We start from the raw sequence: 20924 nt of genomic DNA, 5'->3' as shown, positions 1-20924 counted from the left end.
ATGGGTTCTTTATCATGTATTGAACATGCATGCTTGGGAAAGTTTGACACGTCCTTACACGTTTTCCAGCTTTTAAAACATGGCGGGTTTCAGATGACATTATGATGTTTGATATCAAATTATAGTGTAAACTAGTGTTATTATGAAGAATAAGGCTTGTGATTCCTTTTCATTACCTAGTTGCTAAATTGAGAAATCTAAAGTCTGTATTTGTTTGATTATTTAGACAAAGGAGCCATAAATCAAATTAATAACTAATATCGGAGATGGAGGATTAGCCTCCCTAAAGACTGGGAGAGAAGTTTATCATTCTCTCCTTTTAGAGTGCGAAGGCTGTGTGGGCAGCAGCAAGGGCATCTCTGTTCGAGAGACAGTCCCAGAGCCCTGCACAAATGTTTCTTCCTCGTGGAGAAGCTCCATTGTGGGGGCTGACCATTACATAAATTAGGCTGTCTACTGCCCTTTCTTTATTAATGTTAAAGTGAAGTCTGCGTTAGTGAAGTGTGACAGCTTGACAGCTCTAGAGACTGACACTCTGTCTCAATTGACAGAACTGACTCCAGGTTAACACTGGAATTGTTTCATTTGCTAGACTTTTGTCATATCACTCTTTTCTTTGGGCATAGAGATGTCATGGCAGTGAAAACCATTAGAAATATACACCTCTCCAGTGAGAAGCGGACTGAGACAACCAAATAATTTCACATCTTACTGAACAATCTTTTAATAATTACAGTGGTGAGCATTGGACTGAACTGTGTTTATACAGGAGACAGAGAGGTAAAAGGCTTCATGTTTTATTTCAGTGCTCTTAATTTTCCCACCTTTTGGAAGTAACATTTTTGGTTTTTTCCACACAGAGAATGTATTATTATAATCTTATAATAATAAGCTCTAAAAAGGCCGATAGTAAGTTTCAGAAAAGACAATTGGTCAAGGTAAGCAAAGTGTAAGTAATGTGAATACTATTTTATGTTTTTCTCAAGTTCTATAAAAGCAGAAGCATTGCCATTGCTAGTCACACAGGGAATGACTTTCTTCACCTTGTAGATCTAAAATCAACATAGTACAGAGTTCCTACCATCTCTTTATTGCCTTGTCACATAAATGGTGTAATTTTTCCTAATGATTGCATCTTTCAGCAATATGTAGATCTGAATTATCTCCTGAATGCCTTTTGCAGTTAAGGCTGAAATATTTACCGAGGGAGTTTTTGTTACTTCAAATATGATTTTTCAAAGAGTTGTAATTAATAGCGTTTCTTTTGACAGCAGCGTTTTGATAGATAGGTTTAAATAAAAACAAAAAGAATATTTCTGTCTGTACTGATGAAGTGTTAAAAGTCTTGTTTCTATTCAAATATGTACATTAAAAGAGGAAAGAGTAGAGGGATGCCACCAACTTGAAAACACTTGGCATTTTTAAATTCTGAATGAAATGTAACATACCAAGCTGGTGAACCAAACTATTTACTCATATTTATGTCAGTGTCACACAGACCAGGGTGTAGCCTTGTACACAACCGTTTTATAGCAGTGTGGGGGACTTAGGAGAACCGGATCCTGCCTCAACAGATAATAATGTACAAGAACAGGAAGTTCCACGTGATGAGCAGACTGTTCAGAAATGAGCATTAAAAACATCAAAAGAGAATTTCAAATCAGATTTTTACAGAGAAAATACTGTTGATATTTTATAAAACTATGCATGAATTAGTGCGAAAAAGAATTGTGATTTGTGAGATAGAGGTGTCTTTTTAAATTAACCAAAATTGCAAGCTGAGTGGGTATAGTGCTGTTCTCTTGTCTTTTCTGAAGAGAAGTGATCAAAAAAACCCCAATGCTGCAGTACAAGTTGCGTGTAGCATACAGTTTAAGATTAGAGGTGTATCTGTATTCTGTCATTGCTCTTTGTGTAAGTGTCTATTTGCCCCTTTTTGAATATCTCTTACTTTGATGCAAATCACAGTTGCAAGGCATCTGATCTTCTTTCCTTTTAGTTTAACAATAATATACAATGTTTTTCTCCATCTCTGAGCTTGCTTTCTTCTTTTAAGGAGGAGGTACATCATTAGTTTCTACAATAAATTTTTGAAGATATTTTGTGGAAGCCATCTGGGTAATAATAAATTTTACTTGATCTATTTTTGAACGGCAAATATTTTTAATACCAGATTTTTATGTAGATTTACTTTTTCTTTCATGGTGTATTTCGATATTGTAAATAACTGCAGGAAAGGAAAGGCACATAGGTTTAGGATAGATTGAAAAACAAATGAAAAAACTTAGTCACACCAGTGGGGATTTTAAAATAGTTCTTTGTATTCATCCAAATATAATTTGTATGCTGAAATAGCTTGCTTCTGTTGTCAGAAAAAATGTGGTTGACAAATGCAAATTATTATCAGGGTTATCTAAGCTTTGGACACTCTTGGTACTTCATTATGAAGCGTCAGACTCAGTAGACTCTGTAAACTTAATTTAGAGAACAAAATACAGTATGAGTTTACACATTAATGCCTCACACTCTTTCAATATAAATTTAAATTTAACCCTTGGCTCGTGGAGATTGATTTAACACACATTGCCTGTCCAGGCTGAAGTGATAGTATATTCAGTGCAAGTTCTTTAAATTTTTGTAATTCCTGAAAAATAGTTTCCAGGTATTGGGGAAAAAAGCTGTGAAGTACAGAGGCTTTGAAAACAGATTCTCTGAGGTCTGGCAACAGTGGCTAAGTGTATGTTAAGTACTAGATTAGCTGCAATGGCCTCGGTTTTTTTAAGACCAATTATTCTGAATAGGAAGAATAAATGAGCATAGTGTTCAGCTGACAATGACAAAAGATGAGAGAAATGCATATGAATAATGGTACTGCATTCTCTCCTTTAGCTATTTCTTATGGGAAAAAAAAAATAAACTAAAATCTGCCCCTTACCACCCCCATCTCGGAGCGGGGGGGGGGAAGTAGAAAACAGAGTGGTTTTTGGAGGTGATTGACGTAGTCTCAGTGTTGTCTTTTTTCTGTAGTAGAATCACTCTTTTACCCAGTTCTCCTCTTTGGATTAGGACCTCTCATTTAAGAAAAAAACATATTCATTTGTCAAAAGATACTATTTGGACTTTACTCTTGCCTAGTACAATGCTCATTATAATCTGGACATGATTGGCAAATGCCCTTGAAAGCAGGAGGTGGAATGGAGTACAGCAAAAAAATGCTAGTTCAGATAGCTAAGGAAAAGTGGAAAGTGTCAGAGTGTCTGTGAGGGAGGAGCTTTTTATTTTATGCCTATACTTTGTAAGTAATGCTTGTTCACAGATGTTACTACAAATGTTTTCAGTGTTTTCTCTTTGCTAAATAAATATTGCATCATAAATTGCATTAGTGTGACACATGTATTCAGTTTGCCCCAACCAAAACCAAACATTTTAACACAGCGAGAGTTGTCTTTCCACGTTTCTCCATGTGATCTAGTGTGGAATGGATGTTATAATACTTATTGATCAGTTAGATGAGGGCAGTTTAACTTCAGGGTGACAGCTTTATCCAGCTTGTGATATTCCTCTGCTCAGTGGTTTCACTGACAGTTCCTTTTGCCAGGAGGAAGAAGCTTGCTCTAAGATTTATGCCTTTTTTTCACGTGGGCAAGGCAGTAGTGCCCCAGTCTCTAATTACTCACTAGTTCATGGGCAGAAGAGAATGTGTGGCTGTTGGAAACATACACTGTCTGAGCAGTCGTTCAAAGACTCCTCCAAGAAGAAGGTAGCAAACAGGCTAGAGGTGTCACACAGCCAGGATCTAGCCTTTGGGACAGTTCTGAGCTATGAGTCTCAAGTAAGGATCCCGTAAGGGAAAAATCACACTAGTGATTCTTTTGAGTTGCTAGTTGTAATGAGATGTCACGCACAAACGCTAAAGGAACTTCTTTACAAGGTTTATCCAAGGAGATGGACAATTTTTTAATGTATCTGTAATCATCGCCAGCTGAAATTGTAGCAAAGACGGAAGTCTTTGTTCTTGCAAGATCTTGTTCTGCATCTTCAAGTGCAAACTCTATCCATAATTGCAGGCACATTTTACCTATAAAGTAACAACAAATTTAAGAGAAGGTGAGAGGGACTCTGAAGAGAATCACAGTAGAGAAGGTTCAGATTCATCAGGCTATTTATAACTTGAAAGTCTTGCCTAGAGAAGTTTGAAATTGGTGCAGTGGAAAAGGTGGCAAAAGCTACAAAAAGTGCATGAGTAGTGTGGTCAGATCAGGCCATCCACAGCTGTGTTGAGGCCTGAATGTGGTTCCTTGCAAAAGCGTTCAGTGCCTGTCAGTCAGCAGATGCAATTATTAGAAAAATGCAGTGTATCTTTCTGTGTCTTTATCCTCCAGAACTCTATTTGTCAGTCTTCCTGGTCAGTTATACTTTACTCCATAGGTTTTGGGGTGGTATTATTTGCTATGTTAATAAGAATCAGGGTGATATAAGACACAGTCTAATACTTGTGTGTGGAGGGGTCCTTAATCATCTATCTGGATGAGATGCACATAGCCTGGTCCTGAACTCTGTCCTTGGAGGCACTGGAGGGAAAAAAGAATATGTTAGAGGGATCCTTTTCATCCTAAGGTAGACCTTCTAAACTGCTGCTTATCATCTGCTTTTTTAGACTTGCCTGTTTTTCACTTGGGTACAAATTGACTATAGCTAAGGCTTGGAGAGATTCCACCTTATGCCTTGTAATAAGCTCTTCAGGAGGGATAGACAAGAAAGGAGAGGCGGTGGGGTGGCCCTGTATGTTAGGGAGTGTTTTGATTGTATAGAGCTCAATGATTGTGACAACAAGGTTGAAAGCTTATGGGTAAGGATGAGGGGGAAGGCTAACAAGGCGGATATCCTGCTGGATGTCTGTTACAGACCACCCAACCAGGACGAAGAAGCCGATGAAGTGTTCTACAAGCGACTGGCAGAAGTCTCACAGTCGCAAGCCCTTGTTCTTGTGGGGGACTTCAACTTCCCGTGATCCAGGAGGAAGCAGTTAACAACCTGCTATGCCACCTGGACACTCACAAGTCTATGGGGCCTGATGGCATCCACCCAAGGGTGCTGAGAGAGCTGGTGGAGGAGCTTGCCAAGCCGCTCTCCATCATTTATCAACAGTCCTGGTTAACAGGGGAGGTCCCAGACGACTGGAGGCTTGCCAGCATGATGCCCATCTACAAGAAGATCCGGGGAACTACAGGCCTGTCAGCCTGACCTCGGTGCCAGGGAAGATTATGGAGAGTTTCATCTTGAGGGTGCTCACAGGGCACATGCAGAACAACCAAGGGATCAGGCCCAGCCAGCACGGGTTCACAAAAGGCAGGTCCTGCTTGACCAACCTGATCTCCTCCTATGACCAGGTGACCGGTCTAGTGGATGAGGGAAAGGCTGTGGATGTTGTCTACCTGGACTTCAGCAAAGCCTTCGACATTGTCTCCCACAGCATTCTCCTGGAGAAGCTGGCGACTCGTGGCTCAGACAGGTGCACTCTTCGCTGGGTAAAAAACTGGCTGGATGGTCGAGCCCAGAGAGTCGTGGTGAATGGGGTGAAATCCAGTTGGTAGCCGGTCACAAGCGGAGTCCCCCAGGGCTCAGTTTTGGGGCCGGTCTTGTTTAATATATTTATTGATGGTCTAGATGAGGGGGTTGAGTGCTCCCTCAGTAAGTTTGCAGATGACACCAAGTTGGGTGGGAGTGTTGATCTGCTGGAGGGTAGGAAGGCTCTGCAGAGGGATCTGGACAGGTGTGTCCAGAGAAGGGCGACGAAGCTGGTGAGGGGTCTGGAGCACAAGTCTTCTGAGGAGCGGCTGAGGGAACTGGGGTTGTTTAGCCTGGAGAAGAGGAGGAGACCTTTTTGCGCTCTACAATTACATGAAAGGGGGTTGCAGAGAGGTGGGTGTTGGCCTCTTCTCCCAAGTGATGAGTGACAGGACAAGAGGAAATAGCCTCAAGTTGTGCCAGGGGAGGTTCAGGCTGGACATTAGGAAAAATTTCTTTACCGAGAGAGTGGTGAAACACTGGAATAAGCTGCCCGGGGAAGTGGTGGAGTCACCCTCCCTGGAGGTGTTCAAGGAACGTGTGGACGAGGCATTGTGGGACATGGTTTAATGGGCGTGGTGGTGTTAGTTGATGGTTGGACTTGATGATCTTACAGGTCTTTCCCAACCTTAGTGATTCTGTGATTCTGTGAACCCAGAGCGTCTAATGCAAACCTAATGATGCAGTGAATATAGGTGATATTCTCTATACACAGAAATTACAGGCTGTTTCACCACTTCTAATTTCCTGAACACCAGTCCACCAGAAGGGTGAGTGCTAATGTGCTGTGTAGGCACACCTTTCTTTTACTGAGGATTAAGTACCTGGGGTTAAAAAAGAAAGGCAAACATCAGTGTTACAGGGTACTGTTAGTTCTGTCTCTATATATTATGCATGCTGAGGATTAAAAACACAGCATAGTTTTTACTAATGCAACATGCATCAGCTTTTTGTGACCTGAAATACAGTGAAGTTACAAAAATAAATGCAGTGCATGAATAAGTAGATATGTCAGTTAAACCTAAATGTGCTCAACTTAATATCCTTAGGATGCTCAAGGCACAGAAATTATTCTTCTGCACACAACTGCAAGCATAGAATTTGTACTATATTTTAATGTGCAGTGTGATAGCATTATAGTTCCTGCAGTTTCTCTGTTCAATTTGTCAGTGCTAGTTTGCCTCATTCAGACAGAGGCTTCTGTAAACATTGCACGTATTGCTTCAAGAGACGTGCTGTGTGCATGAATTCAGTCATATCTTATTACTTTATTGATCAAAATAACTCTTTGCTGTTTGATATTCCTGTTAACCATGTGGAGCCAAGATGGAAAGAAAGTGTGGGCTGTGTTCTTTCTTGTTCATCATTTGAATCAATTTCTGAATTAAGCATATGCAAACTTATTCAGGGAGGGAGCACCATGAAAAGTCTCATTTGCCATATTTGGTTGCTAGTGAAGGAAATAATGCTGCTAATAATTTGAATTCTTGAACTTCAGGTTGGGTTTGCTGGACTAGCAGTTGTACCAAAGAAAGAGAAAAGATACTTATTTTGAAGGGTGTTGGTATAATTCAGTGCAAGCTGGCTGTGAATAAATTTTGTCTGTAATCCAGCTCAGAGTGAAAAAGAAAATAGGAGAGACACATCTATTACACCCTCAGCAGCAGCTTCTTGAGCATGTTGGCTTTCATTCTGTAGAAGCCGCCATGCAAGTTGTCCATGAGGATAATTTTAACTCATATATTTCAGAAGCCAGAGTTTTTCATGTAGGGAGTTGGTGTTTGTGACAGCCTAAACTCTGCAATGTGCCATTGGGTCTTTTTGGCATTTTAGCTTTTTCCCTTTGGATGAGAATTCGTTAGTCAAAAATATTTCTCGGATAAGCTGCTTGTGGTTCTAGTGGGTGTTTTCATTGTGTAGAGTCTCTGTCCTTCATGCCATGCCAATTACTGGATTCTTAAAAAAATTCTTGGACCAGAAAATGTAGACTTCAGTTTTGTTGACTGCATATTAGCTTCTAACTGAAGATCCGGGGAATGCTGAGCCAACATCTTCAAAGAGTGTGAAACGACTAACATGAGTGTATACACATAAGACACAAGTTTCCAATTTTGTTTGAAAAGAAAGCAGTAATAAGCATTTTGTCCAAGTATTGAAAAATCTTTGTTTTACAAATATGCAGAAGACTTGAGGACATCGAGTCTAAATTACTTGTGGACTGTGTTTTTAGGGATGGGTGCATTCATTTTGTGGAATTAGACCTACATTTCAATGTCAGCTGTAAAGCATAACCCTACACTTAGTGAAGCGAGGAGCTAAGGTGACTTGGATGTAACTGAAAGGCTTCCACCTTATTCTTTGTGTGCCAATGGAAACAGGTTGGCTTGGGAAAACCAGCCAATTATTCAGATGCCAGAGTTTTAGTGAACAATAGGGAAATTGCATTTGCTTAGTACATTACATATGCCGTTCAGTTTTTGGACTTGTGTCTAATATTATGTAAGGCAGAGATTGGCAGCTTTTCAGGAGCGAGGTGCCAGATTGTATTTTTCTTTCACAAATTAGAGGTTAAGAACGCTGGTTGAAAACATGCAAGCGTGCTGTCAGGCACTGTTTGGAAACGGCTGGCTGTCACGCAGGCAAGATGCCACCCGGCAGCCGGCGTGGGGCTGTTGTGAGGGGCAGGGCTCCCTGTCTCAGTGCTGCCAGAGCCGGGAGTGCTCTCGGGATGCCAAGGCTCCCGGTGCTCCGGCCGGTGCCAGTGATGCCAGTGTTGCATGCCTCTGGAAATCTACCTACCTCTTCCTTTGCCATGTACGCCAAGGGTTGGGAACTGCAGGCCCAGTAGGAAACTCTGTCCCATGCATCTAAACTTGTCTGTTGTAATTGCTATTAGTGTAAAGTTTGGCATAAATTTCTTGTGCGAGGTTGGCTTAATGTGGCTCTGCAGGGGTTTTTTTATAACAGATACTTTGGAGCCTAGATGGTCACTGTGAAACCAGAGCTAATCAATTGACCAGTAATGTCCTCTTTTACATCACATTTTTCTAAAACAGGGACAAGCATGAGCAGATTCTTGATGCATGTTTCAAAGAAATAGTATTTGAAACCCCTGAACATTTGCAAAAAGATGCTCTTTGTGAAGTGATGCGGAATATTATAATGTCTATATTGATTTTGCAGGCTGTATTAATCAAGAAGTAATATAGGGTAGTATAGGATAGTAACCTGTAGGCTTACTTTAGAATCTAACCTTTGACAAAGAGCTCTAGCTGTTTTATATGTTTAATAACTCTTTGGAGTACTAATTATCAAGTAACCTGGAGCCCTGTCTGAAAAGTGAGCAATACTATACTTTTTTCAAACCTATGCAGGTGTGCATGAGTTGGCCTTTTGTTTTGTGGTATCATTCATACAAACACACTGGTGTTGGATCTAGTGTAATATCTGAATTATTTCTATCACTCCATGTTATATTTCAGTGATTTTGGTAATTGCATAATAAGAAAACTGGCATAATTTTCTTCATTTAAAACAAAAAGAACATATAAATGTGTGACTATTTTGAGTTTAGTAGTATGTACTAAATGGTCAAAATAGTTAACAGTATAATTAATAATACATATTTTAATGGTTTTTCATGTTTTTTTTCCCCAGGAGCTGTGATCATCTCCACTCCGCAAGACGTGGCTTTATTGGATGCACGCAAAGGAGCTGAAATGTTTCGAAAAGTCCACGTACCTGTAAGCCTCTACGTTAAAAATAACAGTAGAATATTTTTCCAAAATGTAAAAAAAATTCCATATACTGCAATAGGTGAACAAACCATTCAGGAATCGCTTGGATTTCATAAATTCTTCTTAAAAAAAAAAAAAAAAATTAGAATCCATCTTATATCTGTATCAGGAGCTTGCTTTAGCAGAAAGGAAAGAATTTTCTCAGGCCGAGATATCTTTTGATATCTTTTGATATCTTTTGATATCTTTTGATATCTTTTGATATCTTTTGATATCTTTTGATATCTTTTGATATCTTTTGATATCTTTTGATATCTTTTGATATCTTTGATATCTTTTAAATCAGTTTGTTTAATCACCTGGAATGGATCAAAGTGCTCAACAGAGTATCTTACGAAGTAACGTGTGCTTTCCAGTTGTACTGTCTTACTATACCCTCGTTATGTGTTCTCTTCAGCGCTGTCTGTATTGGAGCTTAAAATCTAAAATTTCTTGAAATATGGAAAACTCATATATTGGTACATTTTAAGAACAAAACTTAAGTTTTTGGAGAGATATGCGCGTACTTAATTGTCCCTTTGCCATTTGAAGGGCTCCGTGACTGTCATGCCAAGTAGAAGGCTGTCTGTATCACTTTGTTATTCATAAGGGTTATAGCTTACATGGTAGCTTGCTTGTTTGGGAAATGCAAAATTAAAAAAAAATCCACAATATTCATATGGATTGGGGGAAAATATTAAACAGGGTGACATTTTTGACTTGATATTTTCTATGTGTGCTACAAGTTGCTAAGTAATTGAATATTATACTCTAGAGTATGTTCATGAAGAGATTCATTTTTCGTTTGAAATGTGCAGTTGATGAGAAAATATAAACTGAAATGCTTCCTTATGTTAAACAGTAAAGAAAAAAAGCCATTTACTATACTTCAAAAAAGGTGTTTTATTGCTTACCTGTGTGAAGGTCACTTCTCTTTATTAAGAAAGGAAATTTCTTTCATAGCTAGTGCTTTGTTAATTTAAAAAAAGCAACGAAAACCTTGAAGTGACTGCTTTCTCTTTTTGTTTTAATTTACAGAACAGCTTAACAAAAGAAACACAATGATAAATTCTTTATTGTTAACTGTTCCTTAAGCATATTTGTACCAAAATGAAAGTATAGTAGCATTTATCATTTGCTACTAGAAGAAAAATGAATATGTGTAACAGAATAATAACAAGTGGAATGTTTTGTTTTGATTTTATGTTTGGGTTTGCTAAAATTATGCAAAATTATTTTCTTCAAATAACATTGTGTTCAAGTTAGTACTTTGCTGAATTTTCCTTTTAATTTAATGAGAAATTACCAAGATTTCTTTCTAAGTCTGTTTTGTTCAATGTTATTTGAAGAGAATGGCCTCTAAGAAAATCATGCATTCTAGGATAGGCTTGGCTACTATTAATTTGACTAGTGGTAGATAAGACATTAAATATGATCTATTTGGATTCATTGGAATTTTCAGATCTTTCTAAATCAAATGAAAAGTCACAGCAAAGCTGTTGTGCCAGGTGCTGAGTTTGAATGCACTTGAACCAGTCATTGAGTCTTACCTTTTTCATAGTGCTGCTTCATTTTATTCTGACCTTTTATGTACAGCAGTACAGACGTGTCGTTTACTTCAGTGTTAAAGCAACTACTGCCTATGTACTACATTTCTAAGTGTCAACTAAATCTGAGGATCTAAAGAAAGTTAAGTTATGTAATTTTCAATGGACAACTTCAAACCTGAGGTTTACATCAGAGGTGGAATTTGTGGGACTGCGCTAAAATTGCATATTCTGATTATATAATTGATTGATCTTTAAAAACCGAATCTGTAAAATCTTTAATCTTTAATCTAATCTTTAAAAAAGCGCTTGCAAAGAGTCTACTTTTCGAGGAAGCAGAGAGTCTATAAGTTGCTGAGCTCTGAGTCTTTGAGTATGCTTGTTTATATTTAATGACCTGGAGTCTCTCACTTGTACCTATAGGCATACATACACTACCTTCCCCTCATCCCCACATTCATTAGTTACCAAAGCCTCAAATGACATACATGGTATTACCACAGTAAAAGTCACAATTGTTAACATTGTTTGTCTGTCCTTTCCTTCAGTCATTCTACTCTATTTTCAGTGCAGTAACTGATGAAAAGCTGGCAATGAGAGTCAGTGTTAGAACCAGGATTACAATGCAACAGTCTTATTTTCAGTCTTAGGACATACTCATTAGAAGAGGAGTACCATCGCTTGTGCAGTGGAGCCCACTTGGTAAGGAAGGAGCTTGCAAAGTGTTGCCAACTCTTATCGCAACAAGTTTCAAGATTCTTGCCCATTATGTGAGTTTGGCCATTGTTTTCATGCATCCCAGAGGCTTGCTCTGGGCAGGTGACAAAAAAAAAGTAAGTTTGAGTATTTACGAAAAAAAGGGCTATTTTCACCTGCTGAAATTGAGTTCAGTTCGGTATGGTTTATCTTATCAATCATACCCCTGAAAGAAAAAGCCAGGGTTTTAGTTAAATCTGCAACTTTTCTGATAGTTTCCTTGAATTGGAAGATTATTTTGTGGATTTCACAGGTTTCAAAAAACTGCTCGTGTAAACTCAGCTATGTATTTCCTTCTAAGATGTACTAAAATTGTTTATTTGGCTATGTACTTACTGGTATTTCAGTAGCGTCCAGAGTACGCAGCTGAGATTGTGGCTTCATGTTGGGAGCGGAACTTAGAGCCAAAAATTGCCTGTTATAAGACAAAAGGTAGGAAGACAGAAATACTATTGTGCGCGTTTACTTGAAGCACTAAAATGTCAAGTGACTGACTGATGGTTACATAGGTCAATGGCAGACTGCAGAACTGTAACCCTGGTCACTGCAGTCCTCGTCAGATTGGAGTTGGACCTCAGCGCCATCTGTCCTTAAGTACAGCGAACGACTTAAGTGGGTTTCTCAGGAATTGTCTCCCTGTGTAAAGACAGGGCTTTCATTCTCTCACTGTATTTTCTTTAACTTAGAAGGTAGTGTATTTGGATTTCGGCATGTTTTGTTGTGTAACCAAAAGATTAATTGAGCATAAGAAATATGTAAACATTCAGAACAGTGTGTGTGCAGATAATTCATAATGAAAGGTTTCTTCATTTCCTGTTATTTCCTGATAAACGTCTCTTCACCATTTAAAATAATGATTTGGCTAAATGTAATTCAGTTCCGTGCATTTTATAACTATCCTCTCCTCCAGTACCATAGGTTAGCTCCTGTATTCCGGTGCATCTCATCATACAAGTTTTCATGTCATTACTGAGCCAAGTTTGCCGAGACATGTACAGGGAAAGGAGCTCACTAAGCAGCAGAATTTACGGATAGTTTGTGTAGACAGTAACAGCTGCTTTGAAGCTTTTCCAGATCTATTATTTGAACAGGGAAATGAGTCATTGCTGACTTTGTTAGCAAGACCTATTACTTTGTCTGTGGATATAAAATCTCTGAAGATCATAGCAAACTCTCTTCCTTCTGTAAATATATCTGCAGAAATATGTGTGTTAAAAATACAGTTCAGCACTAAAGCTGTGTACGTTTGCACAGATTCTATATTAAATTGGGTCTTTATAACTGGCAACTTAATTTTCAAAAAAAAATCTTCATATTCCAGAAGAATAATTTCTATATTAATAAATATGCACTACTCATTGGCTGACAGGTAGGAACAACACTGAAAAAATAAAAATGATTGTGTAATGCTGAAATGTCATTTGCTTTTAGTAAGATTTGTTGAAATGAAAACAAAAAAGGACAGTGAGTAAGACCTCTAAAACTGATTTAGCATTGGGGATATAGCTGTATCTCAGCATTTGCATTAACTGTGGCAGACAGACTTCTTAGTTATTAGGTTATGAAAGAACTAACAAAACAGCTGTAATAGACCTTAACTATTCACAAAACAACAGTATACTATGTAACTTTTTCTTTGATTGTGGATTTGCTGAATCATAAGTGTTGTATGACTGCTGTGAGAACAGAAAGTTCAAACCCCAGGATACCTGAAGATGAATTAATTTATTTGAAGTATAAATGTCAAGTTCTTTTTTTTCCTGTGCTGCAGAAAATGGCTTCCCTGTAGCCTAGTTAAAATACTATTCTTCTTTTGTCAAATCGTACTCCTTCCAGTTTACCAACACAATGAAAATTCCATGACTTTAATTTAAGGAGAGCAGGATGAATGCCTGCTCAGAGGTCATCAGTAGAAGACTGGGGCTGCAGAGACCCCTTTTTATCCCCCTTGCACCTTGTACCCTTTGGACATGGAGCATGCCATGTCTCTTAGTTTAAGAACTGGATGAGAAAATTACCTGTAATAATGTGCCAGTAAATAGAAACTGGTTCCTCTGGCTCCTTTGGCAGTCCCTGAGAGAAAGTAGAAAATGGGGAAAGTTTGTGGTGTTAAATTGAAAGTGGGTAATTTATTTTTTTTTCCTTGTTGTTACTGTTCTTTAAAATGTTCCTTGCTTTAAACCCTCTGGAAGTTTTACATACGTACAGGAAGATTTCTTAGAAAATAGTGTGAAACACATTACAGTGGTATAGATAAAACAGGTGATCATCTTTTCATTAGTTTTACTTAGATATAAGGAAATTTTTATTAAGAGAGTGTAAATAACATGCTTTTTTATTTTCACTTTTGGTGCCAGAAGTTGTACATTCAATCTTAATTAAATAACTTAATACTTGCTGGTTGCATTGAACACTGGTATATCCTTTTAGATATGCCTCACTAACATAGTGGATACGTTATTCCTCTAATAACTAGGCCAGCTTGTTCAAGCACAAAGCTAGAATACTCAGGGAAATTTAAAAAGCAAAAAAATGCTACAAAGTAAATAACAGCTTTTTGTACTTGAAAATATATATTTGTATTTTTAAAACTTGGCTATAGGTTGTGTGACATATCTAGATAACATATAAATCTTCAAGTGAAATTTTGTAACATGGAACCTCTAAAGCAGGTCTTCTGTTGATTAGCAGATGGGTAGAAGCTTTCAGCCTGAGGTGTCTGAATGCTGTTTTCATCACTTTTGAGAAATTTTGCTCTGCCTCAATGAACAGTTTTGTTTACTAAGTGAATAAAATGAGATCAATGCTATCATTAGCATTATTGTACATTGTGAAAGAAGATTCTTTGTGTGCGTGATTTGGCAAATTTTCATTTGACATATCTTGCAAGGATGATGTTGAACATCTGGCATCAACAGAAAGGTACCTAATATGTGTGTATTAGGTTTTTATGCTGTAGTTTTTGCCACTTAGTTTCACATAATTATTTCTGTTGTTTGATCTTTAAAATGTCTTTCTGCTCTTCAGAAGAATAGCAAATCTGGTTCTTTTTGAAAAAATTTCCCTTCAGGATAACTTACAAAAATATCTAAAAAGCACGTCTGATTGTGTCACTTCTTGTAATGGTATGTTTTTATTTAGTGTTTCATGAAACTGCAAATTACAAAGCTAGAAACCACAATGTGAAAATTCTTCCAGTATTCAGAGTTCAAAAATGAAATACTGACAGGGAGAGTTCTTGGAAAGATAGGCCTGTACTTTTTGTCACAAATAAGTTTGTTAATCTTTTGAGCGGTATAACTGTGAAAAACGTGAAATAATGCACAAATGATAGTGAAACTGAGATGACTAATAAGAGTTGATAATAATAATAATAATGAGTCTGATATTACTGCTACTTCCCATTAGAAATGAGTACTCTTCGTCAATTTTTCGTTGATCATATCTTCTTTATTGTCAGAGATGAATAATGGAAATACTGGTGCTTGAATCCCAGGTTTGAACATTCCTTTCTTTTACTTTAACAGGTTTTAGGACTAGTTCAAAATATGAGTGTTTTCCAATGTCCCAAATGTAAACACGAGACACACATTTTTGGAGCTGATGGTGTAAGAGATCTAGCAAATACCCTTGGATTGGATTTTTTGGGTAAGGATATAGAAATGGTTTTAGTTTTGAAGAAAAATTTAATGGTGTGCATGAGGGAAGCGTTAACTGAAGTATGGAACTGCATAATCCTAGATTACTCTATATTCAGACAGTGTTCAAATATAATAGAACTAATAACTTAAGTAGTTGAATGTCACAATTTTTGTCTGCTCTGTTCCTTATCAGGATCATTCTTGTAAATGGGACGTGGACTGGATATGAAAATTCTTGAATTGCATCTTAAATATCTTTTGATTTGTAAAAAATACAGAACATGAATTGTTTTGATATCAGTGTGTGATATTACCTGAAATTCATTATATTGTTGATCATAGAAAAATTTTTACAAATAACCAAGAATTTTATTTGGTCTTGTAAAACAGACCTAAACTCTGTCAACAGAAGTTTTCTCATTTATTTCATTTAAATGAAATGAGTTGTTACATGTTGAAATAAGTATGGTCATTTGAAATGCAGTCCATTAAAGCAGTTGTTTTTATGCTGATATGAAGATATCTTGACTTTTGTATGTAAGCAAGCAGACTGTAAGGATTGTATTTTAGTGTTGAGATTAAAAGAATATGCTGCATTGCAAAACGTTGTTTCAAAAGAAAATTTATCTTTATTGAAAATAAAAATTGGCCATGATTAAACAATCTGGCATGCCTATAAGCTAGAATACACATTGATCTTTAAAATATACATTGCTATTTCAAAAAGGCATATTTCAACCTGTGCTACCACTAAAAAAAAATTACAGAATATAACACAGCATAATTAAGTTGGTAAATGGGATAATTGCATGTGCTAATGATGTGTTTCCATGTATTACTATAATTATCTCAATGATTTTCCATAGCTAATTCATTAAAAAGAACCAGGAAGCTCACTTAGAAAGATCAACACAGAAACATCAAGGTCTGACATAAACTTAAGATAGCAAGGCAACACATAATTAAAGACATGCTTTTGGGCTATCTTTTAGTTTTCTGAATATATAATGAGTTGTGATCAGAGCCCAGGGGGACTTCTACAGCCCTGGGTTATGTGGATGGATGCAAATCCTCTGCAAGCAGTTAAACCAAACATGCGTTTAGATACACAGGCACAAATGGTGTGCCATGCCATTGTTCCCATAGATGGTTTTTGTTATTCCTAAGAGGGCAGAACTGATTGTGATTGTATTTGATTAGGAGTGATGTGAGAGATATACAGATTTAGCAGGGGATGGATGAGATGTATGGAGAAAAACAGAGTGAAGTTTACCTTCAAACTGTCAGTGAAAGACCAGACTAAGATTAAGAATAATGCCCCAGGGGTTAAATTTAGAACTACAGTACTTGATCTGATTAGTATGCTCCTCCTTCCAGGGATGATCATTATATAATAATACCATATGTTATTATAAGAATTACTGCTTACAGATTTTATGTTAATCTATCCCAAATGGAAGTTTTATCCCAATGTTATTTGAATTCTGCCCAAAAGTCTTGAGAACTTATTTTTTTTATATATATATATATACACACACAAAATGTATATATTTAAAATAAATATTTTTAAATTTATTTTGCTTATATTTTGCAACACCTGTGGCTCTTCTGTTTATTCAACTAAGCACCTAGTCCTCTTGTGAAACCTGACAAGGTTTTAGTTTCCATGATAACATCTGACAAATTCTGCAAGCTAACAATGTGCAGGATAGAAAAGTATTTTCCTTTTATTTGCTCAGAATCGGCTACCTTTAATATTACTGAATACGTCCTTTATTTTTGTTTATGACAGAAGACAATTAGCAGTTGCCAGTACCTCTTTGAGTGTAGTTCATTATTTCATATACTTTTGAATGTCTTATCTTTTTATTGTTTCCTAAAGGAAAGTGTGCCAAAGTTTGTGAGGAGGACTTAGTGCTGCTGATTGTTTCTCTCCCTGTCTCTGAAATTCCCCTATTTTGACTTTTTTTTTTTAAAGTTTGATGACCATAACTGTGACCAGAAAGCTATATCATTGATATACGTAATACTAAGATAATAATTTCTCTACACTCCATCCTGACCTTTGCATTTCCTAACTTTTAAAACTATATCTGCTAATGGAACCAGCAACAATGACTCTCAGATTTTTAAAATTCTTTTTGTTTTTACTTCCTACAGTAAATTCAGATTATTCTCAGCACTTACCCTTTCTTTGCAGTCAGCAATAATTGTTAGTATCAGAAAAACATATGATGGCAAGTTCCCATCCCATTCTGTAGTGAAGAGTAGTGCAAAAACTTCATCTTTCTCAAACCCTTATCACCCAAACAGCTGTGCAGATGCTTTTGCTGTCTTTATGCTTCTGCTTAATTTATAAGGTTTTGATTTTTTTTTTTTTTTAAATTAAGATTGCATTTTGCTTTGTCTTCTGACTTGCACTTTTGCTCATAGAAGTTCTGTTATGCTCCTGTAGTACCAGCACATCTTTGTAAGTATAAGGAAGAAAAGAGAGAAGCTGCCACTTTGTATTAGGGCAGTTCTTTTTGTAATTCTCTGAGATTGTTATTAAGCTGATAGTGAAGAAGTATTTTTTCATTAAAAAAACATCCTTGGGAAAAAAGCAAAGGTTAGTCTCTGCATAAAATAATGGTAGGAACTAACTTCTGGGAGATTTACAAAGTTATTGTTATTCTATTAGGAACGTTTAAGGTTAAAAAAACTTTCAAAGGACTCCCTAAATATTTTTTTTTAATGAATAAATGAACAGACTTTTATGCCTAAAGAAATTTATTCATGATTGAAACAAATAAGAAACAATTAAATTTGAAGGAAATGGACTGTATTCATCATAAATAACAAATTGAAGTTCTTCAAAGATTCAGCTCACTCATCATGGAGCCACAGTTTTTTGTGTTTGCTGTTTGTTTTTTTTCTTTGTTTTCCTGCCTGCTTTTGGTTCTGCTTTTTTATCTCTTAAGCTGTGTCAATTTTCATACTTTTTTTTTTTTAATGTTTCCTTTTCTGACTACATTGAATTTCAGTAATTTACACTGGCCTTGGCTTGGGTTAAATGAATGTTGCTAAAGTGTATGAATCAATCTGATGCAGTTTCTGAGACCAGTCAAGATTGAACTAAGGTAGGCTGTTCTGTCTACATCCATCCATGATGTAAAATGTGGCTGTATCTTCCATTAAAAGGAAGTTGGTCTTCAATTCACTTCATAATTAACTATGTAGCAATGAACTAAACATGGGAAATCCAAGTTTTCTTTAGTGCTGAAAAACTGTATTTCAGAAAGTATGTTTCAGAATGAAATAGGGCTGCTAATTGATTCTCCTTTAGAGCATTCCTCTCCTCTCTGACAGTTCCCTGCTTGTTGTAAAAGTAGAATATAAAGAAGATTTCTGTTGGAAAGAAGAATGAACTGAATAGTTGTCTACCTTTTAATTGGATCCAAGGCCTAATAAGGACAATGACAAATGCTGTTATTTGGAAATTAATTATTCAAAGAAGACTTTGAACAGTGATTAAAATCTTAAAACAGCATTGTAAAAATATACAATGAGGAGATAGACTGAACAGTAAGTTGCATGATGAACATTTGCCTAACACTCAAGCGATTTTTTTTTTTTTTTAGGTACACAAAATAATTTGTGTCTCAGCCTGTGTTTTTCTGTGTATTCAAGGCAAAAAAGCAAATTGCCTTCTCTATTGAATGACTACAAAGCATAGTCCTTCCTATTCAGAGAATGAAAAATCCAGAATATGTTTGGCATTAATCATTATGGATGTACAGAAACTGTACTGCAGCCAATTTTCATTTTAAATGCTAATTTTTTGAGATTAAGTAATTCAAAGAATATACTGAACTGGAATTTGATTTTGAGTTGCTTTAGGGCTATTTTAATGAAACATTTAAGAAATACTAGGTCTTCACATGTGTGTATCTTGGTATTTTTGATACAGGAGACATTCCACTGCATGTTAACATACGGGAGACGTGTGATTCAGGACAGCCTGTTGTGATCTCGCAGCCTCAAAGTGATGCCGTAAGTTTGATGCAGTGCACTTAAAACAACAAAAAGCCCTCCTCCAAAAGTCAATGGAGAGTGCTTCTCATTATTGCTGTTTGAAAAGAAATGTGTAACTTAGGGAAATAAAGTAAAAGAGGGTAGTATCAGCAAGTAACTCAGGCCCTTCATTTCAGAATGCTGGTCGTGCGTTCTGCTTCTGTGGGTTTGGTTTTGTTTAATTAGTCTGAATCATTCAGAATAGCGAAGATTTGATCCAGGTTCTGGCATGCCAAGAAGAGGAAGGTCAGTGTCAAGCCTCCTGAGACCTTGCAGCTAATATAGGTCCTCTAAAACTGTCAGTTGAGCCTTTGGTAGTTGAGCCTGGAAACTGTCAAAGGGTCCTATCAAAAGATGTTTGGAACAAAACCTGCCTATTGTTAATACCTGGGTTGTTTTCAGCGGGAAGTGGAGCAATTTGCACACAAGAGGAAATGGATTTTTCTGTGCCTTTACCATAACATTTTATTGCCAAAGGAAAATATGAGTTGTTGAGGTGATGGGAGTCAAATATGCAAGTCTGTAAAGAAAAGCAGTTGCACATATAAAACTTCATTAACACTGGTAGAATAAGATTTTGCTGGCTAGTATTTTCTCTTGTGCCTCTGCTGGAGTTTGCCAGCCTCTGCAGGGCAGGGTCTTGCCTGCCACATTGTATTTGCACAGTGTATGGCATGATACAGCCACACTCTCGACTGCTGCTTAGATGTTATCATAAAAAAAAAGTGATTAATGCTGATAATAGATGGTAGAATCAATTAGAGGTAAGGTAGAATGTACAAATAAGGTAACCTTTCTAATATCATGATTGCTAGCACATGCTGAAATATTTTTTACCTTCCCACTCGTTTTAAAGAAAAAAAAAAAAGGAGACTCCAGTGTTACTAAAGTTCTGGAGGAACAGTGACAGTCTTAAAATTGTCATACATGATTTTGTTTTCAAAGAGAAGCAGCAGCACTATGACATGTTGATTGAATGCAGTATTTTTGCTAGGCTTGGGCAAGGCCTGTGCTGGTCCTCTGTGGAATAATGTAGTGATCTTGAGTCTAGATCCTTGTGAAAAGGAATCATTATGATCAATACGGTAGTTTCTATCCGGGAAGTTTGATCAGCAGTGTGAAGGTTTGAATAGATGCATGGCTTAGGTTGAAGTTGAAGCAAAAAACTAGACAAACCAAGATGGAAGGCTTACAGCTCACGGTATCTGAAATTTAGAATAACCAAGAGTCTGTAGCCTGCAGGATTATCAATCTAAAAATTCAGACATGTAGGATAGCATTCTGAAAATTAAAAAAGACAAGAAAATCTGTTGTGTTGCCATCTGTTCCTCCTTGGACTATGTTCTTCGTAACGAAAGGAGGTTTTCTAAGCACCATTTGTGGCAATTAAGTTAAATATGAAGAGGAATAAAGATTGACAAACATGTGTGACTCTGGGGAAAACTTCTAATATTCTTCTCTGCCACTGTGTCTGTGAGATAATCATTCTCCTCAGAGAAAGAGGTTTTTTTAGATGTCACTAATCTTTACAGAATCAAAAAGAATTTCCCTTTATCCCTGGTTTGCTTCTTATTTTAAACACA

General features: G+C 36.8%; 1 protein-coding gene across 1 annotated transcript in view; it reads left to right on the top strand.

The window, feature by feature from the left end:
• Window positions 1-20924, top strand: part of NUBPL (NUBP iron-sulfur cluster assembly factor, mitochondrial) — an 87587-nt gene that overhangs the window by 57380 nt on the left and 9283 nt on the right. The window contains exons 8-10 of the mRNA XM_059819657.1: window positions 9226-9311; window positions 15175-15295; window positions 19238-19320. Of these exons, the coding sequence (XP_059675640.1) occupies window positions 9226-9311; window positions 15175-15295; window positions 19238-19320 (290 nt within the window). The remainder of the gene's footprint in view (window positions 1-9225; window positions 9312-15174; window positions 15296-19237; window positions 19321-20924) is intronic.

Source organism: Gavia stellata, chromosome 7, assembly GCF_030936135.1.
Source record: "Gavia stellata isolate bGavSte3 chromosome 7, bGavSte3.hap2, whole genome shotgun sequence".
Classification (NCBI taxonomy): domain Eukaryota; kingdom Metazoa; phylum Chordata; class Aves; order Gaviiformes; family Gaviidae; genus Gavia; species Gavia stellata.
The sequence above is the reverse complement of the archived record's forward strand: the minus strand, read 5'-3'. Positions and strand labels throughout refer to the sequence as shown.